The 27522-nt window shown below is 36.4% G+C and overlaps 1 protein-coding gene across 2 annotated transcripts in view; it reads right to left on the minus strand.

Annotated features, from left to right (window-relative positions):
* Window positions 1-6732: 6732 nt before the first annotated feature.
* Window positions 6733-27522, minus strand: part of LOC107162974 (homeobox protein prospero-like) — a 53274-nt gene continuing 32484 nt past the window's right edge. The window contains exons 2-5 of one of the 2 annotated variants that reach the window (XM_089228274.1): window positions 12786-16080; window positions 11682-11836; window positions 8508-8709; window positions 6733-8026 (exon numbers count right to left, since the gene is read on the minus strand). In XM_089228274.1, the coding sequence (XP_089084400.1) occupies window positions 7847-8026; window positions 8508-8709; window positions 11682-11836; window positions 12786-16031 (3783 nt within the window). In that variant the 5' untranslated portion in view covers window positions 16032-16080 and the 3' untranslated portion in view covers window positions 6733-7846. The remainder of the gene's footprint in view (window positions 8027-8507; window positions 8710-11681; window positions 11837-12785; window positions 16081-27522) is intronic. The other variant, XM_089228275.1, reaches the window with a different exon arrangement.

Consider the following 27522-nt stretch of genomic DNA (forward strand, 5'->3'; position numbering starts at 1 on the left):
ACGTAGTACCTACTGAGGATTCAATATCATTAAACAAGTGATTGATGTGCAGTGCGGACGGTGCAGCGACACAATATTAAAGATAAAATTGTAATGATTATAAGATAAAACAAAAAACAAATATATTTTTTCAATTTTAATTATATTTTAACTGCATTTATAAAAAATCTAAATCATTTCAATTTTTAATTTCACGCGCACACACATAAAATATAAACAATCCATTTTTAATCATACCCGTGGAATTCATGGACAGTCCCAAGTCTGTAAAAATAAGAGGTAAAATGGATTGATAAAATACAGCGTCCCAGGGTATTCAAAATAATTAAAAAATGGTCGACCAAACGCATTACAATGTTTTAAAATCACTCGCCCAAACGCATTATGCTAAATTGCCCAAACACATTGCAATTTTTAAAAATTCGCCCAAACGCGTGACGCCCATTATTATATTGTGATCTACCGTCTCGATACATTTTTATAGAATAATTTACGATCTAAGACAGTATCAGTCAAATCGTGTGATATTATAATGATACACGCTGAGACAGATAAGAAAATTATTCTTCTACAATTTATTCCCATCGCATGTTCAAACATCATCAGCGACCATAGGCGCAAAACTAGAGGCCAAACACTGCATGGGGGTGCTAAAACTATGTATGCGAAACACACCCCTAAGTACCGTTCTTCAATTTCATATAATTACTATGACCAATCTTAAACGCAATGTAAATACATGAGCACACTAATATTAATTAAGTATCTAAACCAGTGGTTCTCAACGGGGTGATATCGCCCTCCACCCTCCAGTGGGCGGTGAAGTGTCACTGGGGGGCATTGAACTAGTTTTGGGTGATAGGGGGGGGGGGGCGGTGAACTAGTTTTGAGCGGTAGAGGGGCGGCAAGCATAATGTATTACCGTAAAAACGTTGTACATATGGTGCTACCTAAAAATAATTCATACTTGATAATCCACACAATAACTTACTATCAGTTACTAATAGGTACTATATATGTGTTGAGCAATGTACAATAACTCATCTTTCATTGTTGACAAATTTATTATCTCACGAATTACGACTTATGATGTTAACGAGTATCTAACCTCCTAATGTCGAAAATCTTGCAAAAAACCACCAAGTTCAATCATCATATCACTGAAATCGTGTCTACAAAAACAATAAAAGCAATATAAAATAAAATTGATAAATTATTGAGTTTTTTCGAATGTTTAAAATTTAATTAATTTACTAGTACTATAATTTAAAAAAATATGAAAAATAAAAGATTAATAATTAGATAATTATTCAAATTTTTTTCCAAATTTTCCAAATCATCAACTTCCTTCTTATTCCTCAGCCCACATACCATTAATTATAGAATTTTCATATAGGGGGGGGGGGCGTTAAAGAATTGATTCCTACTCAAGGGAGTGGTAACATAAAAAAAGGTCAAGAAACCCTGATCTAAACAGTAGTATACCTCATAAATACATTAGGTATATTACCTATATATTCATATAATAACTTAGTATATACAGATAAAAATGTCAATGTTACAATATAACTAATACTTGATACAACCATATTATATTATATAACTATAATCATCATAAATGATTTGTTTTTCCACCAAAAACGCCAAATAAAAAACAATCTTACGTATAACAAAGAAAACTTTTTTGTATGATTTTTCTATTTTTGTTATTATTGATCAGGGGGCGCTTAATTAACAGTTTGGGGAATTTTTTATTCGTCATAGAAATAAAATTGGCAAATTTTTTTTTTGAATAAAAAAAAAACCTAAAATTATTATTATTTCAGTTATTATCCAAGTTGCACATTCCATAAACTTTGGCGCAGCTAATAGAAAATTAGTATTTTATTGAATATTAACTTAATTAAAATATTTTAATATCATAATATCATATGCATTTATTTGTGTATTTAGGGTTAGTGTGACTTATAAGGACAACTCTAGCCCCCCCCTCAAAAAAAAAATTGATCCTATAGTTGCGCCTATGCGAACATTTGCTTATTTTCTGTAGATCGATTCGATGGACTCGACTTGACCCACACAATTCGATTTTTTCCCTAAAAATCTCAAATCAGTATGAAATCTTTATTATTATTATTATTTTTTTTTAAATACTATACAGGGTGATTCGTTTATCAAACAACACTCATTATTTATAAAAGGATTGAATTTTTTCAAAATATTGTTTTACATAGTTTCAAGTTGTTAAAAAACCAACGCTTTTATTAAAAAATTATATTTTTAAATATTTTTTATCCTTATCATTTTTTAAGTTTTTTACTTTTTTGAATGGCAACATAGTTTTTTAATTTCATATTCCAAAGCAGAATATTTTTCTAAAAATTTTGATACATAAAAATCGAATTTAGGACTAGTAGTTTATGAGTTATAAGTATTTAAAGTTTAGACAAGCGGAGTAGTGGACAAACATTTTGCGGGGTAACCCCGTACCACTCCACTCTGCCAATCTAAACTTTAAATACCTATAACTCATAAACTATTAGCGCTAAATTCAAAATTTTAACGTAATAATTAATTAAAAAAATAGCTTTATTAATTTATGAAATTTGAAGTACAGGTTACCATTTGAAAATCAAAAGTTGATGGTGGTGTATATAATAAATATAAGGGTGAAAAATATAAAAATAATAAACAATTCAAGAAGAGTGTAAATCTACAATTTTGAAAAAAAAAAAATTGAAAAAAGTCAATACTTTTTTAAATAATGAGTGTTGTTTGATAAAAGAATCACCCTGTATATAATTATTTCGAGTGACGTGCCTGTAGTAAGTATTATACATGCAGCACCGTATTATCTATATAAACGAGTGTTTAGGAAACTACATCACCAACATAATAATAGTAGTGTAGACGTGATTTTCGTGTTTAGGTCATTTATTTTATATTAATTTACTTTTGTTTTTTCTTTTCATTAGGTACATATCATTAAAAAAAAAGACAACAAAACAAACAAAAAAAGAGATAAACAAAACATATATATATATATGTATATATGAGGATTACGTGTACATCATCATTGACATATTACATAGTTATATATATAATGTTATATTTTAGAGTATATAATGCGATAATACATAATAACTATTATTTCATACATAAATGAGGAGTGTGACGTGTGTAACGCGAGCGTTTCCGGAACACATATACTGCACACATATACAATATATATAATATGTCATAATAATTACGGTTAGTTATAAATATTATTACGGTTTGACTGTTATTACAATTTATTGTATTAGGTGTGGGCACACCTATAAATATGTACTGTTGATCGTGATAGTATATATATATATATATAATATTATCGTATAAATAAATAATACAATACGAGAAAACAACTTGGACTATTTTAATAATAATAATAATAATGAAAATTGATAATAGTTAAATATAAAGAAACGCTAACGAAAGGGAAAATAAAAAAAAGGCATGTTAATATCGTACTATTATACATATATATAGATACCCCAGGCCACATTTTTTTCATCTTTACGTTGCTTTCTGTATAAATAATAATAATATAATAATAATAATAATAATAATAATAATAATATGTTACATCGAATAGGAGACGAAAAAAACTTGAACAAAAGTCACGCGACATTTTCAAGACGACCAACATCATCAGCTGCAACGTTGTGCGTCTTATAGGCGCACAAAATATATCGTAAAAATGTATTTAAACAGAAAACAGGAAAAAATCATTTTCAAAAGGTCTACGTCATTGCAAAAGGACAACAGAAATAAAATAACTTTATTACTCTAAGACGATTACAGTTAATGAACTCAAACTTATACCTATACCGTCGCATACATATATTTATAATAATATATATTTGTAGGCGCAAACCGCCTACAATCATTTCGAGAGGGCGAAGGAGGCAAAAAATGAATACTTCGAAAGTCGACAAATTTCAGAAATTGTACATTTTAGGTTCCTGAGTCCTCCGCCCCCTAATTACGACAACATATGTACCTGCAGTACATGTATGTCTATCTATATATATATATTATTATAAATTATCGTTGGACGACGGTGTGGATGGGTAAGTCATCAGTCTTGGGGAATAAATAAAATAATAATAATGATAAACGTAATATAATATGGCTGTCGCGCGTACCTATATATTATAAGATGACGAGAAGAAGAGTAAAAAAGAAAACAGCAACAACACGAATTGTTCGAGTAAAAACAATAATTATAATATCAATGAACGTAATAAAACTTATAATAATATTATATTATCATACCTATACAATAGCATATTTATATAGCCCGGGGCATAACTGCTTTTATTGAACTATTATTAAAAAAAAAATGTTACATTATATTATTATTATTGTTATGCGTATGACTATGAGTAAAATTTTTTTCATATATTATGTTAATTATTATTATTGTAAATATAATATTATCCTAGCACACTCGAAAAACTGTTCAACTATTTTAAAAATTAAGAAATAATAATAATTATTGTAAAACATAATAAATCATTATAAAACAAAAGACTAGTACATAGTTTACAGATTCTTTTCGTGCACATCCGAACGAAAAAAACCATCGAAACTTAAACATATAGTTAACTCGTGAAAAACCAAATAAAAACAAAAAACCGGCAAAAATCAAATTTAACACACTGTGTATATAATATTATTTTATATTTTATATGTAGTAAAAATGACTTTTTTCTCAACCTGAAACCTTATCCGTTCTATTTTATTATTATATTATTAATAATGTATTACGCGTAGTATTTATATTATTAGTAGTATATTTAGTAGTAGTAGTAGTAGTATTAGTAGTGAAAAAATCGAATAAAAAATAATATTAGAGTTATATCGTAATAATATAATAATAATAATAATATAATATATTATTGTTTAAATCTACAATGCCATTTTTCGAAAACGTGTGTATCGTACAATAGACGCGTTTTTTTGTTTCTGTATATTATTACTAGTAATAATATTGATTATTGTCGCACATATTTCCTATGTGCGTCCGAACCGGTTTAAATCTATAGAAAATATTATAATATAATATACAATATATCCCCTGCGCGAATGTGTGTCTGTGTGTGAGGGCGTGTGTGTGCCTGTGTGTGTATCTATAGTGCAGTCGACTTATTATAGTCGGTAACTGTTGAAACTCGAAAAATATTTAAACGGTTTTCCGCTGACGATGTGTATGCGTATCCCACACGTCTTTAAATTTGAATCGACGCGAATATTTTATTCCACCCCGACACGAAATTTGAGTTACCGAAAGTCGACCGTTTCATGATTTTGTCTGTAATAACTGCGTCTGTCTGCGTGTAGACACACACACACACATATATATTTAGGGGTCATTACGATCTGTCTGTATGTTTGTGTGTGTGTGTGTGTGTGTGTGCGTGGGTGGGTGAGTGAGAATGTGTGTGTGTGTGTCGTGTGTGCGCGAGTGATGGTAGTCCGTTTTGCGAGCGGACTTTTGCTATATACACTCGCGTACGCTTGTATATATATATGTATATGTAACTGAAACTGCATTTGAAACTTACGCGCAATCTCGGGGGGCAAGTGGAGGGGGGGGGGGGCGAAAAACGTTCCGAAATCCGATTTTTTGCAGACTATACCGGGCGAATCGTTGCGAGTCTTTGCTGGTTTTTTCGCCGCCCATCACCGGAGTTCGGCGCGCGCGTTTAACTATATATATATGTATAGTGTGTATTTTCTTTTCGTTGCTAATTATTGTAACGTATATGATATCAAATTATTAACTGTCTGTGTGTGTTTTAAATAACTCATGTCTGTCTGTTCTAAATATCCGTTTGCGTGTGTGTGGATATACCGATATAGGGTTGTTTGTATTATATAATATGTGTGTATGGATGATGATGAAGCGTGATTTGCGCGGAAAATAAATTAATATACACGAGCGTAAAATCATGTCGACGGAAGAAAAGTACAAAAAAAAAAAAAAACATTTCCTCCGAAACGTATGTATATAAATATATGCGGCGAACAAAAAAACGAAACAAATGTAACGAAAAAAAATTATTATATATGTATATACCTACAGGTCCGTGTGCACAGACCGTATATATATATATATATGATGTGTGCGATGTCCTTCGAGTGTATCGTATAAGATTTTTGCGCCTGCGTATGTCTATATGTGTATATATAATATAATTACGTAAGTACCTATATATATATACTCTATTTAATAATATTATAATAATATTATATGTGTGTGTGTGACGTATAATATACAGTAAGTATGTGTAGTATTCGATTTGTATATAATATAATAATATATTCGATGTATGTACCTACTTATATTATTTGAGTATGTGTAAGACTGCGTGAGTGTATGATGTGTGTGTTGTGTGTGTGTGATGGTGTGTACGTAATACGTACGTGTGTATATATACCATTGTGTATATAGTCTGTATATAGAAATATTATATAGATAATATGCTGAGAGTTGTAAACTGTCTGTAAACTGGTTGTGTTCTGAATATTATATATATTATGATATTATAATATGTATGTATGTTATTGGAAATATGGTCCGAGTGTGTCGGCGGAGGTACCGCTAGCGGATGGGGAAAACTAAACGGTGATAATAATATCATATGACGTATTAATGACAATAATGATAAAATAATAACGACGAAATTATAATATTATAAGAACTATTATTGATAATATATATATATGATCCTTTTATTTTTTAATTTATTTGACTAGGAGAAACTCACCACACCAAAAAAAAAAAAAATAATAATAATAAAATAAATAAAATAAAATAAAATAAACTAAAAATAAAAATTAAGCTATAGATAATTAATAATTGGAATAATGTGAGATCACGTGAGTGGGGGGAGGGGGGGAGTTTTTGAACGCCTTAGCAGGCAAGTTAATTTTGTTTAGAAATTGTTTTGTTTGTTATCAAGTGCTATAAAATTGTGAAATAACAATATAACCTAACCTATAAACATTGATGTAAAATTAAAAATAATAATAGGTACATAATAATCATAATGACAATAATGACAATAATGATAATAATAATAATAATAATAATGATAATAATAATAATAATAATAATAAAATGGGTACCCCGTGTGAATAAAATGTAGTTTTTAACAATCAATTAATATATATAAATAATATGTTGTGTACATTAACCGACCCATCGCTGGGGCAATAATATCTCTACTATACATCGTAAAATTGGTTTTTTTTTATAAATAAAAATTGGTGGGTCTCTTGTTCCCTATATACATTTAGACTATTCCATATATATACAATTTCAATATTTAAGCGATTATAATTTTGCTTTTTAAAAAATATATATATATATATAATTATATAAAAATAAAATAAGTAATGATAAATTCAAATTTTTTGTACAACATAATATTATTATTTTTTCTTTGTACAAAGAGACCGCCCTTAATGTTTTATAAAAATATTTGGAAACCCAAAAGTAAAACATAATGAATGTTATAAAATTTGTTTTCAAAATGACTGTACACAACAATGCATAATATAGAATATAATATAACCCATCACAAAAACTCAATGTTTTGAGCTTTCATTTTTCTCATTGAAAACGATAATATAATTATTAAATTTCTTAAAAAAAAAAGCACAGTTTACAGACGCGATGTCGAATGCGTGTATATAACGTAGTATTATATATACAAATATATATTATATATATTGTGCGTACACACACACACATATATACATATACATGATGTATACATATAATATTATATACCGTTTATTCGAGCTGTTCGAGGAAGTTCGGAGACCTGAAGTACTCCGGGACGGTGTCGTCCATGCGAGAGATGACCTTGTAAATGGATTTTTTCCACGACTGTTCCGTGTCCTTTCCGTTCTGGATGGCCACGAAAAATTCGCGCAACGTTTGCTGGACCACATACTCGAAATTGCTAGGTGCCTGAGACAAAAAAAAAAAAATAGGAAAAATAAAAAACCAGAACCACATCACACCGAACACGATAAATATATTGTATAATATAATGATTATAGTAAATCTACATATTATATAAACGATTAGGTTCGACCGGTCGAGCGATATGCCTGCAGTATAGTACACCTTTGAGGTTTAAATAAAATCATTTAAATTTTAAAACTATTGAACACCGCACGATTTTGATATATATTATACAATATATATGAAAATATTCGTATAACAACAGTACTGCGCGTGGTATTGCAATCGTTGTCAATCCGTTCGATTTTAATCAAACACAGTCATCAATACAGTCGAATACGACGATGAGTGTGGTGCATAATGTGTACACTATCATCGACCAATAATATTATGATATGTTCTAATAATATAATATGATGGCCAAAAAATGGTGTTGGGAATCTCGAAAGAAATAAAGAAAAAAAAAATGTCCGGTATAATTTACCGGTTCGGGTGTACCGCAATATATACACTCGTTTTTGTGATGGCGGCAGAGGCATACCTCAATGTGGTTGTTGCGGTTGTAGTGCAAGTTGAGCACCCTGTAGATCTCGCTGTCCTTGTTGACGTGTATGTCTTCGGATCTCTGCAAACCCTCGCTGACGGCTTGCCTCGCGTATTTCTCCATCTGAATGTAATAGAACTCTCTGTCGGTAGCAAAAAAACAGAAAAAAAAAAGGACACGATTAATAATGTATAATATCGCTATCGCGGTATGATAAAAATTTAAAATAATAATTAAAATCGGAGGATTGTGTATGCATTATACTACGCATATACATATAAATGGCACACTCGTCTCGAGCACGCATCGGAAACATCGCGGCGAAGTGCATTTTATAACGTATTATTGCTATAATATTGTCATCGTCGTCGTCGTCGTCGACGTCGACGTCGTTATTATTATTATTATTTCGAACGTTGTACGATGTGTTGCGGTGAAGAGACTAAGCGGGCGCTAGAGAGTTGTATACAATAAAATAATAATAATATTACGGTAGGTATGTTATATATTTTATGTTTTTCTATAATATTATTTATATTACAGCCGTCGTGTGCATCTCGATTACGATGATGCTAATAATAATAATAATAATAATATTGAAATCAGCGGATCGAGTCGATTCGAGTGCGGTGCACAATACGGCCGTACCTATATATTACAAGCATATTGCGCTTTTCCGAAACGCTCGCACTCGATAAAATTTAATATGATACCGTATTATATGGTGTTGTGAGTGTGTGCGAAATTATATAATAGACACGTGCGCGTAAAATAATATAACATGACGTGTATGATGGGCGGTAGATGTGTGTAGGCATAATGTATAGTGGCGAAGAACAGCCCCGCCGCGGTTAGAAGACGGATGGGGATGTTATGTTTATACGCCTTTCGTATTGCAGCAATAGTGTGCACGAATTACGAGTGTAATGATATTTTAACAATAATAAATACGATGATGGTAATAATTATTTAATATATAGTATATGATGTTGATATTGCGTACTGTATATATTATATATAGGTAAACGGACGGCAGCGGCGGCGGCGGCGGTGAGAAGCCAATCATTTCTATAAAATATATTATGGTGCAGGGGCGGGGTAGATGCTCGTGCGCGGTTAAAACAAAAATTTTCCGCCGCCGTTTTCACATCGTGCAAAGAGATTTATTATGAATTATTATCATGTGTGATATATATATATATATATATATTACTATTATGAGTGTGTATCCGCACCCACCCATCGCCCTTCGCACGGCGTACACATTGTACGTAACGAGGTTAGGTTAGGTTGGGTACCTACCAATGAATGCGGCGATGTGCGTACTCCCCCCTCCCCATTTTGACATGGCTGGTTAAGTCAAGTCGGTGGAATAGATTTGAAAAAGTTTTGATTTCTAATGGTTTGATAATTTTTTTTTAAATTTAATTCCACCGAGTTAAATGTCACAAACAACCTACAACAAACTTATACTGCAGCTCGAATTTGAGTTAGTTTCATTATAACATTTAAATTTAGTCAATGATGGACGGCTTAAAATTAAATAAGGTTGTACCGACATCAAAAATAAATAATTAAATTAGACAGTATTTTGGTTAGGTAGCGAGAAGTAAATTTAAGAATTAGATTTTTATTATTTCCCATCATCATTTATCTCATTGATAATTATTTATAAATAAACGTAACTATTGAACTTGCAGGTTGAAAGCGACTCGTTATTTATTAAAAGTAAACATCAATGTGGATAAGAATTTGAGCTGATAGAAATTTAATATAAAAAATGTATAAACATACATAGTTGACATTTTCTCAATTTGTCAACTAACATTTTTAACTCGTTTAAGCCCATCATCATTGCCTTATTTTAACCTCCGCAAACGACGTTAAAACTTATTATTGTTATTTATTTTTTGGTTTCCGTACCTAACGAAACGTTATATTTTGTTCCCCCGTCGAATTCGAAACGTCGCGCGCTTTATATTATAACGAATTTATTTTACATGATATTATTTTATATGCCGTTGTCGTAATAATAATCGCGTATGATTATAATGTTATACTCGTCTCGTTCGCGATGTCACCATATCTGCAGCGGCGTGTGTTTAATACGCTTATTAATACATTACATTGTAAACACGACCTGCACTTAATGGATGGCCTAACACGATTTACACACACGTGAATACGCGTTTAATATAAGAAATAGACAATAATAAGTGGAAAACGCCGTACGATCGTATTGTTAATATTTATATGCAACACTAGCATTGCGCGTTAATTAGGCGACCGATTCAAAAGAAATATATAAAAAAAAATATGTTAAATAAAGCGTTAAAATTCATCTCCTCGGCACCGACCCATTCCACGTCGCATAATAATAATGATAGTAATAATAATAATATGTATACGGCAAGGAAACGAGAAATAAACGAGATCATATAATATTATATTGTGATCATGCACATGTCGTATCGCGCGTTTCGCCATTTTTTTTTGCGCCGACGATATTCCCGCGACAGCTCATCCCGTCCTTCGAATAATCATAATAATACAGTAAAAGTAAATACCTACAATATTATTGCTGTGTGCAAGTAAGTGTGAGCACTGAGCAGCACACTCACATTCGCGCGCGTATTTTATGTATTATATTATAACATAGGTATACACGTGTATTGTACACACGGAATTAAAATAATATAATATATTATAATTATTTACGTATTATGTCAGGGGGGTGGATGGGAGGGCAAACACTTAAAGCAGGTGCTTTACAAAAAAAAAATATATATATATATATTAATTTAAAAAAAAATGGGACGTGGCCCGCATATACGTTGACGAAAAGAAAGCTGGAATTAATTTATCACCCACATGGTTCGGATGAATTACTTTTCTTCGTGTTTTATGAACCGTGAACGTATATTATATTTACGACACAGGTATATAAGGTTTAAAAAAAAAAAATTCGCGTTTCGATAAAAAAAAAAAAAAACGCCACGACGACCATCATCCTCTTCCGAACGATTACTACATTATCAACAATTATATAATAGCAATATTCACTACGCTTATAGGTACCAGATAGGTGTTGGACAAAAATTTGTGGTTGCTTACCTGAAGTTTGAGAACCACTTGACTAGTTGTGCGGTGTTGTTCTTGTTGAACTTGATGTCGGGGAAGTACATCTTCAGGATGGCCGAGCTCGGGTACCGGACCCAGAAGAACATCAGCTTGGCTTTTCGCAAGTGCATCGGTGTCAGGGTTGACGAGTAAACATAACAGTTAGGGAAAAATCGTATTCTAATTTTCTCAAATAATCATAAACATATAATATACATAATAATCGATACACAATAATATTATAATAATCTATTGCGTTTTAGTGCAGTTACGCTGCAGCAGACCGGTTAATCGTCGTCGTCATTATTATTATTATTATTATTATTATCTAATTATTATCGTCAACATCGTCGTCGTCGTACGATAGACTTACACGCACGTTCGAATTTAAAACGGTATCGTTTTCAAATCTTGGCGACGGTTAATTCGATTAATCGCGAAAGTTTCGTTTCTTTTGTAGGTCTTCCGAGCGTGTTTGTTTAATACATTTTCCTGGGGCTTCCCCGTGGCCGCCGCGTCCCGAAAACCTCCCCGTTGTACGTTGTAAGTGTCGGGTTCCCTGTAGTTTTTACCCGCCTTTTTTAGCTTTTTTTTTTTGAATGTTTGGAAAAAACGATCAACAAGAAAGAATGATGTACTATAATATACGATTTTATATTTATAATATAATATTATCAACAATTATTTTATATGTTGCTCACTCGTGGCGGCGATTTAAACGGGGAAGAAAACAACCCCCATATGTCGTCAAAGAACTTACGATCGGTTTTTTTTTTGTCTGACATGAAAGTATTTTATTTATTAGAAATCCCATCACGATAATTTGTCGGGAACACGCGAATCACGTCACGTCGTTCCCCGCAAACAACTTCTTACGGAATATATTATATCATATTTAATATTGCATTAACCACACGTTTATAGGTAAATAAAATATAAACGACGAACCACACGGTAAATACCTACCTAATAATAATAATATAGACTGTGAACGAAATAACCTATATAAATATAATATATAATAATATTATGTGCATCGTTACAAAAACATATTACCGTTAGAGTTTTTTTTTTTTTTTTGTTGTATAAAAAGGATATTATAGGCGACATGCCGTCGTACGGTCCGTCTCCGGAATTGCATTCGGAAATGCGGTCGACGCTGTCGTTGCCGCCGTTGCCCATGGACATGTCCATCCGGGCTTTCATGCTCATCAAGTCCGGCGACGAGTTGTGGTGCTGCGCTGCGGCCAATAAGGCGGGGTGGAGCAGCGACCCGTGGTGGTGCTGCGGCGGCGGCGGCGGCGGTGAGTCCGACATGCCTGGCGGGCTGGACGACGGGATGTGGTGCGGCACGCCCTGGTGCTGGCTGGTGTAGAACGGGCTGTAAGGGCTGAACACCTGTGACTCGTGCAGGCTGGGATTGGGTATGGCCACCGAGGTGGGCAGCGAAACCGGCAGCAAGGGCATCGAGGGCGGTGGCGGCGGCTGTGGTGCGGCCGGCGCAATCGACGGCGATTGCTGTGGCTGCTGCTGCTGGTGGAACGGCCGCTGTTGGGCCGACGACGACGACGGCGGCGGCGGCGGCGGGGGTGAGTCGCCGGCCGCGGGCTGCATGACTGCCGCCGACTGCTGCATGGCCTGCGCGCCGCCGACCGGTTGTTGCGCCCTGCCGTCCAACGATTGCACGGGGTTACCGCCACCGTTGTTGTTGTTGTTGTTGCTGCTGCTGCTGTTGTTATTCGCCGAGTCTTGAGTGAGTATGCGGTTGATGGCGCGCGGGGTGATCCGGGTGTCGGTCACCTTATGCCGTTTCTTTTTGGGTATCACCACCAAGCTGAGCGCCTCGTTCTGTTCGGGCGCCGGTTCGCGTTCCATGCAGAACGGGTTCAGGTGAGATGGCAGCCCGCTCATGGACGAGTATAGGGCGGCTGCTGCGGCGGCGTTGCTCAGGCCCGCCGATCCGTGCAGTTTTGGCGCGAACATCTGAGCGCCCCGGACGTGGCCGAGCGCTGCGGCGGCCGCGACCGCGTCCGCGCCGTTGTACAGGTTGGCAGCCGCCCCGCATGCCGTGTTGACCAGACCGTTTCTCATCTCGGTCGGTCCGTTGCTGGCCATCTGCAGTAGACCGTTACCGCCGCCGCCGTTACCGCCGGCCGTCACCGGCACCTGGTTGGCGGCGCCGTAGCCACCGCCGCCAACGCCGTTCATCATCTTCGACAGGCCGTTGACCAGACCGGAGTTGCGGTCGGCGCCGTGGCTACTGCCGCGGTCGATGACTTTGGTCCGGGGCGACTTGCGGTCGACGTCCTTGCACGCCGTCATCAGCTGCATGTCGGCCGCATCCGCAGCCGTCTTGCACGACGACTTGCGCTGCTGTTGCTGCTGCGTGAATTTGGCCATGATCGTGTCGATGAGTCCGGTCAGTGTGGTGGATATCTCGGACTTGAGCGCGTCCGCCAACAGGTCGAGGTCTGGGAACGGCGGCGTGGTCGTGGGTGGCTGACGGCCGGACCCGGGCACCGCGGCGATTTTCTCGGGCGTCTCGGCCGAGGCCGCCTTCTGCGGGTGCATGGGTGGTGGCACGTTCATTTGGTGGTGTTGGTGGTGGTGTTGCTGATGCTGCTGATGCTGCTGTTGCTGCTGCTGCTGTTGTTGCTGCTGCTGCTGTAGTTGCTGTTGTTGTTGTTGTTGTTGCTGTTGCTGTTGTTGTTGTTGCTGCTGTTGCAACTGTTGTTGTTGCTGCTGTTGTTGCTGGTGTAGTTGCTGTTCGGCTGCGATCGCGGCTTCTTTGGCCAGCCTGGCTTCCTGTTCCATGAACAGTTTGTGGCCGACGCCCTGAAGGTACATGGCCGCCGCGTTGTTGATTGCGTGGTGGTTGTGAGTGTTGTGCTGTTCCTGGAGCACTTGCTGCTGGAGCAGTGTCAGCGCCCCGTTGAACGACGGGTGTATGGGCATGTGCGTCTGAGGCAGGAATTTGACCATTTTCGAGAAGTTCGGATTGATCTGCTGAGCGGACGAGGGCATCATCGGCAGCGGCGTAGTGCATTTCGGGGCCATCGGCGGGCTGTGGCTCGCCGCCGAGATTTCCGCCTGTTCCTGTTCGGCGTCGCTGCCGTCCTCGGGCTCGTCGTCGTTGTCCATTCTGGTGCACAGTTGCACGTACTTGTGTTGCATTTCCGCCAACTGTTCCTGCATGGTGCGCAGTTGGTCTTTCAATACGTTTTTCTCGACCATTTTCTGTCTGAGCTCGTTGGGACTGAGTTCTTCGTCGTCGTCTTCGTTGTCGTCGTCGTCCACGTCCATCGCGTTGTACCGCTCGCTGTTGTCGTGCTGCTGCGGATGGTACAGTTTGCGTTTCTTGCAACCGTTGACCTGCACGGGCAACGAAGGACTGGACCTCATGGTGGACACGATATTTTCGACCCTAGCTTTTTTCAACTCGTTTTGTTCGACTTTCACCTCGAAGTCTTTGCTGTGCTCCTCAGCCGCGATCTCTTTGGTTTCGGACACGGGCGAGCCCAGTGACCTCTCGGAGTCGGTACAGTCGTTTATGTCGTCCGCGTCGTGATCATTGGTCACCGCGTTATTGTTGTTGTTGTTAATAAAATTGTTAACTGAGCTTACCTCGGCCGGGTCGACCGGCTTGCCGCCGCTGCAGTTGTCCACGATGTCCGCGGCGGCCTGCAAATTCTTGGCGGCTGTGGCAGCGGCGGAACAGTCGTCCGCGCCGCTGATGTCGTTTTTATTACTGTTGATGTTGTTGTTGTTGTTCATGATGCTGTTGTCCGGCGACGACGGGTCGTCGGAGTTGCGGAACTCCTGTTCGAGCGCGAGCAGCTCCTTTTTCCTGCCCTGCAGTATGTCGCGGAGCATGTGATGGGCCAACTCGCTGTTGGGACCGGTGGCCGGCGAACCGGGCAGACCGGGCAGTGGCTGTGTCAAGCAATCGGACGAGTCCATGGTCACCATTTCTTCTTTGACTTGACGGCCGATGAACTCGTTTAGCATTTTACCGGGCGCGAAGCCCTGGTTGAAGAAGTACTGCTGGTGGCCTTGGCCGAAAAACGCTCCGTAGAAGCTGGCGGCCTGGTTGAGCAGTGGTGCCGAGGACACGATCGGTCGCGAACTGAAATTCGGTATTGACGAGTAGCTGTTACGTGGCTCGCCGGCATCCACGCGCTGTCTGCTCCGCTTCGCCTTGTTCTTCAACAGTTTGTCGGTCGAACCGTCCAACGGATCACCCCCACCACCGATACCGCCGCCGCCGACACCGCCGACGAAACACTCCGCGCCCCCCGCCACCGCCGTCGTTCCGTGGTTGCCGCCGTCCTCCTCAGATGACATAGCCGGCTCCGATTGGCGGTCCCCTTCCTTCGCGCATCAACCGGATCACCTGCACACACACACGCACAACGTTAACGATTAATACACACACACACACATAATAATAATAATAATAATAATAATAATATACAACAACTGTTTTTTTCCCTTTCCCCCCACCCCGTTCGTTCGCCATCGACTACCCGCGACGACTAACCCGCCGTTATATTATTGCCGCCACCACTCGCCTATACCATACAATCGCTACTATATGTACACACACACACACACACGAACATTTACTTAACTTAAACTCGTAGTAGGTATAACATATTATGATGCATTTGCAGCAGTACAACACACACGCTACAGTAGTATACGTGTAGGTATATATGCGTTTACAATACCCTGCGGCTCGTGCCTTATGTCAAAAACCTAATGCATCTGCTCCTTCCGATCTTCGTGTACCTACATATATGGCTATTATGTGTATGTATATACGACTATTATATTAATGTGCCCACGACGACGACGTACTTAATCAAATCAAACGGCGGCGATAATAATATAATATCGAGCCACCCAATAATAATCAATATAATAATATAAGCCCCGCGACCGGAACTACATATTAGGTGTATATATACATTATACATATATAAGCATAGGCGCCGTGGTATCTCGACGAAACACTCGGAACTACGACGATGCTCAGATGCTGTTCTCGTACAATACGTTAAAACGTAAAATAATAACAATAATTGCAGGTACCTATATATATTATAATAGGTCATATACGCCTCCGTTGAATGAGTGAGTCTATATAATATGTCGACGCGTGCAGGACGAACAACAAACGATATAACGGCAACAAGTTTTTTTTTTTTCAATCGATCGATCGATATATTATATTATATGGCATCGGCACATGTGATGAACCCTATTCATATGATATAATAATAATTTCTAGAAAATCGCCGAAAATCATAATTATAGTCTTAAACGATATATTTTACCTCTTTCTTTTGAAAACCATCATCATCATCATCATCATCGATGCTTTCAACCGCGGAGTGCGCATATATATAGGCACGAAGAATCCCGAAAATAGCAAAAATTATTAATAAATCCCTTGTGCTCTAACAGGATAATACTACAGGAATAATAACGATCGCATCGTTTTACGACAGTGATTTTTATTTTTCCCCCAAACATTAAAAACAAATATAATATACTATTATAGTTGCGATAATATACCAATAATCAGTGCGTGTACAACCAAATCATATATATAGTGTGTGTTTTAATATTGTAATGTATATATTAGGTTAATATAATAATTGTTTACTATATATAACTAACCATTTACCTGACGCACGGTCGTGTGTCACACACACACACAAAAGGGCAATTTATTTGAAAAAATATTTCCTGATTAGTTCATAAATCAAGCCACTGCGTTTACACGGTGCACGCTTTTCTTGACGACTTCAATTTGTACAGTAACTTTGCGCCAGCTGCAGAGCTATTTAACTATATATATTTACTTATTTTACAAATATTTAATATTTTAATATTCAGTAATTGGGCTGTACGTGTAGGTATAATTATTATTGTCTCGTTGACATAAATTATTTCTCTATATACAATAATAATTCGTGTCGAATCTTTTTTAACGTTATAATTTAATGTTTTTACTAAAGCGGATTTGCGTGCGTTAATATAACTCGCGGGGTTTTAATACCAATAAAATACAATAATTAGCAATACACCACGTCGGTACGTTTTCTGCGCATAAATAGGTGATGATAAGACTTACTCAATAATGATACACATATATATATATATATATATGCCCATCAATATTTAAACGCTACACACTTTTATCAGTGGAGGATCTAAGGGTGGTCCGAGTGGCCTTACCCCCTCCCCATCGGCCTAAGTATAATAAATAAAGGAAAAATACATGTTTAAAAATTGTGTCTATTTGTATGATGTATATTTGTATTAATTTCTGAAAAAATTTAAGATTTGCGTTTTGGACTATGCCCCCCCCCCAAAAAAAAAAAAAATTAAATCCTGGATCGACCGCTGACGTTTATATATAACTGTATGTTTCTCCGTTCGATCATTCGCGAATATTTAAATCGATTGAAAAGATAATACGTATATATGTATCGCGAATAGGTATATGTGATTTGGCCGCTTAAGGAAGATATGTCGAAATCGGAATCAAAATAATGAATTGTCAATAACGGATTTTGATTAAACTGTCGCCTAAACTTGACGAGACACATCTGTTTATTGTCTCGCATCAAACCCGAAACGGTTAACTTTTTTTTTGTTATTGTCACACTAAGAGTATATGTATACTTAGCATACATGTTCGTAATATTATATATTATAATTGTACTAATCACAGCAGTGGCGGGTTTCGAGCGTTCGCTACTCCCCCCTGGGTCTTGGTTATATATAGCTATATTAATAATATATAAATGTTAAAAAATAATCATTTTTACAAACTATTATTAATAGTAAATATTAAAAAAGTTTTTAAAAATACCTAATGGAAGAATAAAACATGAATACAATAATAGAAGTATATATATAATTTGGTCATATTGGACAGTCGCTCCGGCAAAAGAATAAAAATCATTTTTCGTGCTACAGTGTTAAAATCGCTTCGCTTATTCCCTCTCATAAAATCGTGAAAAAAAACCATCACTGCAGCAGTGTAGTACCCCACAATATTCGACATCGATACTTAGATGAATGTATTCATCGTGTTTTAATGCACGCTGAACGACGATCGAATATTTCGTAGAAACACTATACAACCTTTGACTAATCTTTTATTTACTTGTATATTATTACGTCAACAATAACATGCCGTGTTGACGTCTGACTTGCACTCCTGACGATATATACGTACAACCACGCAGAATGTATTACGCTACTTAATTATTTGTGTATTCAATTTTTTTTTCTAAACAGCCAAACACCACAGTAGACGTGTTTTTTTTTGGTTTTTGATCGTTATCGTTATTTTCAGAAGGAATAAGTATAGGCAGTAGCAGACTGAACTTAAATTTTAAATGACGCAATTTACAATACCTATGAATTATACCGGTTACCGTCAATACTAAATTAGTAAAATACGCTGTAAAAGTCTAATACATGGAATATAGATAGTATAGGTCTAGTATATAGTTGTATACATTATTTATTTATAAAAAGTTAGCATGTAATTCGACGTCGCTGGCACGGGGCGGTACCACCCCCTATAAAAAGTTGACGCAGCTGCGTCAAACCACTTGACCCCTTCAGTCCGCCACTGAGTATAGGTACCTACGAACCGTTTTTTCGGAACAAACCTGCAATGAGATACTTATAATTGACAGTTGCCTACGTATATTATAAAATATTATGACATTATATATACATATACGGTTATTACGCAATAAACTTTAATATTAATGTAATAGGTAACACCTATAAACGTTGAGAGTGACTAGCTATACTATATATATGGACCCGACATCGACCCATATCGTCGTTGAACTCGATGACGATTCCGTTTATTGGTTTATATCATCTATATTATGATTATGTTGAACGGTTTTATAATAATACCTATTGCTCTGATTTATGGTAGGTAGCTATAAGTGAACCGAATCGGATTGTAGGCACAACTGCTGCGTATAGTCGTGTCACGTAAGTTTCAGCGATTGGTGTGTTATTATAAGTGCTGTGTGTGTTTTATTCTCATAAATAATGTTTTATATGAATAATTGAATCTACAGTAAAATCGCGTACACGGCGCTTTACGAAATTATCGATATATATATATATATATATATATGCACATAGTTGTACGAGTTATATAAGCTAAAACGAAATACGAGATAAAAACACACTATGGGAAAATAAAAACCTTTTTGTGATTGTATAATTATACCATCTTCTGATAGAATTATATTTAGTTGTAAAATAATTGTATTAACGTGCGAATTTATATCTGAAAATCTTTTTTTCGTTATACGACAATACAAAAACGATAAAAGTATAATATCAAAGTCGAAAACTACAAATTTCACAAAAAAATTGTTTACCATAATCTAAAAAACAAGCCACCATCGGGATTCGTTTGAATACTATAAACAATTTTAAAGTATAGGTATATTTATTTAATAACAAAAAAAAAGTTTATGATATTGCGCACTGCAGGTAGAGGTCCAGATTAGCCGTTAGTATAATATATATATAAGTGAGATCGGATTATATACATCACCTCGAAGACTCGACTATATACTGACATCATCACTTCGATGATGAACAATATAATTACAATGTTTAAAATTCTAGATTTGGCAATAGGTATAACTTGCTCACGTAAAAAACAAAAAAAAAAAATACCATTAAAATCAAAATGTGTGTGTATATAGGAAATCTAACGGATAAAACCGTATGTACATATATTATATATATACATATAGACCATATAGTATATATTGCGCAAATGCCGCGGAATATACGTCGCGGTTACAGCAAACGTGTATGATATAAATAATAATAATAATATAACTCGCGCAGTCATATATATACTGCATGTGCTACCACTATATGTACGGATGTCGGAGAATATTATTATTATTATACGGGAGAAAGGAAACCGGTCGGCGGGCAAAAGACGAACGCCAAGAAGCAAAAGCCAACAAAAAATAAATAAAAAAAATACCCGCAAATAAGAAAGAGGGAAGGCAGCCTCTCCACCCCCCTCCACACCTCATCGACCCCGACCAGGTGGTGCCTTTGCGGACTCGTGGGAAAAAAAGCAGTGTCGTATATACGCACCTAAGACCGCGCGAACCCATATAATACGTACCTATATACCTATCTGAATAATATAATAATAACGGTTTTTTCTTTTTTTCTTTCAACGTCGCGCGTCTTGGCGAGGAAGTCACCGAGGGTTGTTCCGGGCGAGCACAATGGCGAAATATGTCTTTTCGACAACGACCGTTCGCCACCACCCCTCCGATCGCCCGGCAACGAATAATAGCAGAAATATCTTCAAGACGCGCGCGTACACACACACACACACACACACACACACACACACACACACACACACACACACACACACACACACACACACACACACACACACACGCACACACACACATAGGGGCGCGCACCCTTCTAACGGTCGTTTCTCTCCGGTTTTTCTGCGGGCGCTCTTTTGACGAAGGTATACGCATGGTATACATAACGTATATACACGACGCATATATATATATATATATATGTAATACTTTTATACGACGAGTGTTTTAGGTACATTGCGAAACGATCGTTTTTTTTTCCTTCTTCGCCACTTCCTCGTCGTCCGGCGCGAGCGGTATGCACTTATTATGTTATTATGTTACGCACATGATGTATTTTAAAATAAATCTATGAGTTACGATATATATATATATATATGTACATTATATTTACACAAGACTCGTGTATTATTTCCGTTACGACTTACGCGCGCACCGTTTTCTTGCAGTACACACGACGCGATTTCTTAAGGTCCTAACCAGGTCCGCGAGGGCAAACGCACGCCGAATGTGTATACTTCTTCGTTATACCTGCAGCACGCAGATAACTGAAAAAATTAATGCGATGAATTTTGTTTTTTTTTTTATACAATTTCCACTATAAAATATTGTCACGAGACTCACGACACCGAATTCGAGCAAATATGTTTTGGAAAACTGTTGCCGAAACATCGCGTTGATGATACTCTTTTTTTTTAACGGTATATATAGGTATATACCGATCACCGAGTGTATATACAATGTATACCATATCACTATCGCACATGATGGGTGTTTGGATGTATATTTGATCGATATGAAACGTATTCGCCTCCGATACTGAATTTTAGGTTCAGAAAAAAACACAAGTCACAATGTAGGTGCAATACGGAGAACAAATAACATGAACCGCAAAATATCTGTGTCACGGTCCGTGTATTATGCTCTCCGGTCCATACTCAAAAAGAAGGCTATCAAAGTTGTTTTCTCCAACACACAATAACTAATTTTCTGTCGTACTGTCGTAGATATATATACTATATAAAGAAATCTAAATAATTAACCTGCAAGACACACACCACAGTATATACATATAAGGACGATATTCTATAAATTAGTTTAAAGTATATTTAAGTTTGAATTGTGTATATACATTAAATAAATAAATTATGAATTCCTGCAGGAACGTATACCTAGTATACCTACGTAATATACGCATGCGCATATATGTAAACTGTATGCTTATTTATATATAGAGACGCGCTGGTGTGGGGGAATCGCGACTTTCTACTGCTGCCGATCGGGAAAAGGGTTAATTAAAAAATGATTATTAATTATTTGCCCGCACAAGCCCACTCTCGTCGTACAACTGCAGCACACACTCGTGTTGGCGTGTATAAATATTTTGTAGCGCGCGGGACGGTGCAGTTCGGTGCAGCTAGTGCAGCTAAGCGGGGTGTACAATAATACATATATATATATTACGTATACACATCGGTGTGCACCGAGTGCAATAAAAGGGCCGTAATACAAATTCGCTCTTAAAGACTTTTGTCCACTTTCTTTTATTTTTTCTGCGGCTCTTTCGCAGTTTTTAATGAACAACTGTGCCAACACGTACACACACACATGCGCGTGTGACGTAGATATATATATATATATACATATGTCGGGTGTACGTGTGTACGCGCAGAGGGGCGGGTGTGCTGCCGGGAGAAGGGGAAAGGGTTCGAAAAACGTATACACATACACACACACACACCCACGCGACAGGGCCGACTTAACCTCTCTCGCTGCAAGAGCACTCGTTCTCGGTTCTAATTGAACACGACACCATCATCATCACTACCACCCGCAAAAATATAATAAATATATAATACGCGTGTGTGCGTGTGTGAGCGCGCGGGCGCGTATAATGATATAATATAAAAATAATAAATATAATATACGTAATATCCTATTGATTTTGCGTGATGTGCACGGATCAGAGAGTAATGAAAATAAATTTAATAAAACAAATAAAAAAAACATATTATACCTAACCAATTAACGCGAAATTAAAAAAAAAAATATCCCGCCATTCTCGTCCGGTTTTTATTCATTCGACGTAAGTTTGCGAATTTTTTATTTACGTAATATTTGCATGATATAATACATAATACACACGCCCATGGTATAATATATATAATGAATAATGATAATAATATTATTACAATGCGTCAACGTTTTCGAAAACCTATACACAATATTTACACGCACTCGTAGAATATCCACTAAATCAGGGATTCTCAAACTTTTATGAACACTGTACGACCTACCCCTTTTTACTAACACTAACAGATATAAACAAATCTAAAGACCTTACTTATTATATAGATTTTCATTTCGTTCAGGTCTGTCGGCCCAAACTATCGCATCCCTTAAAAAAATTTTGAGCACCCCCCACGGGTACGCCGTACGCGTGCCACATTTTGAGAGTCTCTGTGCTGCAGATCCAAATGTATATAATAGGACACTATATTTATATGTTATTGTATATATAGCCTGCCTGCACGGCCGATCGACGATTTAATAACTCGAAGATGATAAATGATTATGCGGTTAAACGTAGTGCACCAAAAGACGTCGACGACTCGCGTGCTCTCCGCCAGACGACATTTCGGCGATAATTGTTTTTTTTTTTTTTTAATGGTACCCGCGAGACCGTTTTATTATTATTGACTAATATAATAAAACGGGTGTTTCGCGCCGCCGACCGTTTGTTTATTTCTCTCGACGTATAGCTATTATTATTATTATTGTACAAAACATAACGGCGATTTGCGCGCAGAGTATATTGCAGCGAGAGACGTAGTCATGCGATACGACGCGAAAAGGTCTCTGGCGATGATATATATTATAAGATCGATTAATTTTTTCTGCCAACTCATTAAACCCGTTATATACCCGCGATATAGGTACACCTTTTGTAAACATTCGAAATTTTGGATTTTGTTTTTATCATCGCTTATTGGCGATCAATCGACTTCTATACATTATATTGTCTTCCGTTACAATATATAATAATATAATAGTCATCATTCGCACATCACATCACAGATCGACAATATAACACGTTTTATCGATATACATTGTCTATTAGATATATATATATATACGATTTGAGCCTATTTGCACATCTTGCGAACGAGCACTTATTTAGATTATTCGCTGGCGCACGTCAAAACGATATCACGCGATGCTGTTGGCCGCGGTTTGCTGCTGTTGCTGAATCATGGTGCATCAATTAAAATGCAACTGTTGCTCTCCTCTCGCCCGCACTTCGACCCGACTGCTGCAATCGCCGCCGCCGCCGTCGTCGTCGTCATCGTATTGCCGGCGAGATCAGCGCGGAATATAATATATATATATATGTATACACGACCGTATATTATAACAATAATAAAACAAAAAACCTAACCAAGAACAACAACAATAACATAATAATATATAATATAATACCTTCTATATTCGATAGCTGATGTATATACGCATTGCTTATATAGTTATATATATATTATATATATATATATATATATAAATAATAAGTATATACAGATGAGGAGAGCGCTTTGATGATAACCATGTCTATATATATAATGTACCTACACGCATAACATATTTATAAAAATATAAATAATACATACACAATGGCCGGTCGTGGGATTGCCCTTTGCGTCGTGTATTATAATGTTATATACCTATTATAGGTACCTATATTATATAGATACATACGAGTGTATATATTCATGCTTCAAGGGATAATTCACAAACTTTGCGTTGTTACGACGGAGAGCCTTACCTTTTTTTTTTCATTTCATTTATTTATTAATTTTTTCAATGTTTATTGTTCGGGTGAAAAATAAAAACACACGACTGAAATTACTCTACGCGCGCAATACTCTTTTGTCCGGAAAGTTCCGGTCGTAGTCAATGACCAAACACACACACACACACACACACACACGCGCGCGCACGCGGACATGGACCGATACGGTCTGTCGATAAGGGAGAGTTTGGTCCACACAGGTAACATATGGCTGCGTGTATACATAATATTATACACGTTCCGACCAGGAAGGAAGTAGATAATTGACAGTGCTGCGCGGAGACGGACGCGACGCGTAATAATATCCTATATATGTGTGTGTGTTTTATACGCCGCCGCCGCCGTAGTAAAAATATATTCACGCAAATAAATTAGAATTCGTTACTATCTGTCGGGGGCGGGGTGCCTTATTGGCGGGACTCTTATTAGATTGGATTCTGGATAACAATAACAGAACAACGGAACGCATAGTGCTATATACAAAAACAACGAAAACCGAATTCTCACGCAGCGCAGTGCAGCTCATTATTATTAATATTATGTGATGTGTCCATGGCAACGGCGAACAACCGTTGTGGTACACACACCACAACACATGTCATGTTGTATAGTATAGACGTGAAAAAATTAAAACACTTTATAAATATTACCGCCATCATCGCCACTTCTGTTCTCGTATAGATATATCATTGTTCTACTATACGGTATTATTAATGTATAATATTATATAGGTATAGAAGTGCAGCAGCGGTTTGCATGCACCAAATTGCAATCTGACCGCGTGAGAAAACATTAAAAAGTTTTCATTTTTTTTGTTTTGGTGAGCGCATATAATATTATCGACATATTTAATACCACTGCATTACGACATCGTTTATTATAATCCTAGAGTTCGGAAGTCATTGGAGTTGAATATTTTTCTGTACGCTTTCGCGATTTATCGCTGTGCAGACCAAGTTAGAAATCCGAGCTGGTATACAATTTTGAGTTTAAAAATTAAAAAATTCGTATTTCACAAATTTCATCGATTCTAAATTTCTAACAACTCGACAACTGCTGCCACGAGATTCGTTTCGAGATTTCGCTGAACTTTAACTTCTGCCACTAATTTTTTCGAAAAAAACTTCCATATAAAATGATGTACAGTACTTTTTTGTATTTGTCGACTTCAAAACTAAAGACACAAAATCAAAGATTTTTTATTAGGATTTTGGATTTTTAAAACATGTGAGTAGTGGGCACAATAAAAAAAGATTGCCCGAGATTCCACATATGGAATGGCATGGCAGGAAAGTGACGTTTTCAAAAAAAAACCTTGACAGCCAAATTGATAAAGAAATAAGCGCATATTTCTTGATTTTCATATGCGTATAATATCATTATTAGTTTTATATCATCGTTTTAAATAATATTTTATAATAATGTGGTTCAATGCAACAATTCAACAGGTATGCATTATAAAATACATATTATATTTATTTCGTTTTTAACTTCGCGAACAACGAAAATATATTTATTTTTATTTTTTTTTCAGCTCAATATATAATGTTAAATGTCAACCGGTTATGCACCCATATTTTAGTTTTCAATTAAATTATTTTTTTTTTTTTACGTATTAATTAGTATAATAACGACATTATCCATATGTTTTTGAAGGATGAACTTTTACTATAATATTTATTTGCAAATATATTAGTAGAATTTTTTTTTTTGTATACAATTCACATTTTTTCATGCAATATATTTTATAATTTTTTCGTGCATATTTCGCCTTTTTTATTTTTAACTCCTATAACTTCTAAACCCTCATTATTATAATAATATAATATTATGTATTATACCACGTGACTATACTGTACAATATTATATATGTATAGACCACCGCTACTTGTTGTCGTGACCACTCAATTAACGCGCGCTGAGCGGTCCTAAAAAAAAAAAAACCGTCTAATGCGTGTAAGATCAATAGCATATTGTTTTTAACTGATGTGGGAATGAGTAAATTGATATATTCCACGCTTCCTTTAAGTCGACCCGTGTACCATCGCGTATTATTCATAATATTATTCTGTGCGAGTGTGATAGACACAACGGCTTATTCAAAAGTTTTATTTGTTTATTCATTTTTTCATTATTTATCGTCGTTATAAAATACTATATTTAAACGAAATTTATAGCCACCGCGGGCGAGAATGACCATGACGTAAACGCGTGCAACGTTTGTTACCAATTATTATTATTATTGTCGTATATTTTATACGAATTTAGTGGCGCGAACAGACGCACTAACTCCTTTACAACAATAATTGACGTCGTCGACATGTGCAACTGCGGTAAGTTAACTTTGGCATAGTAATAAAATAACAATTATGTCGGCCGAGCAACTGAAGTTTTTATCACAAAAATGACAATTTCAAGATCATTATTGCTTCGTTATTAGCAGTTTGTTGTTACGTGAAATACTGTTTACAATAACAATGTAATAAGTGCCTACCCTAACCTTGTAAATTACTGCAATATTACCTGCATAGAACACGAAAACGCAATTAGATAGTTAAAT

Source organism: Diuraphis noxia, unplaced genomic scaffold (genome assembly GCF_037042655.1).
Source record: "Diuraphis noxia isolate RWA-SAM2 unplaced genomic scaffold, SU_Dnox_SAM2 contig0005, whole genome shotgun sequence".
NCBI lineage: Eukaryota > Metazoa > Arthropoda > Insecta > Hemiptera > Aphididae > Diuraphis > Diuraphis noxia.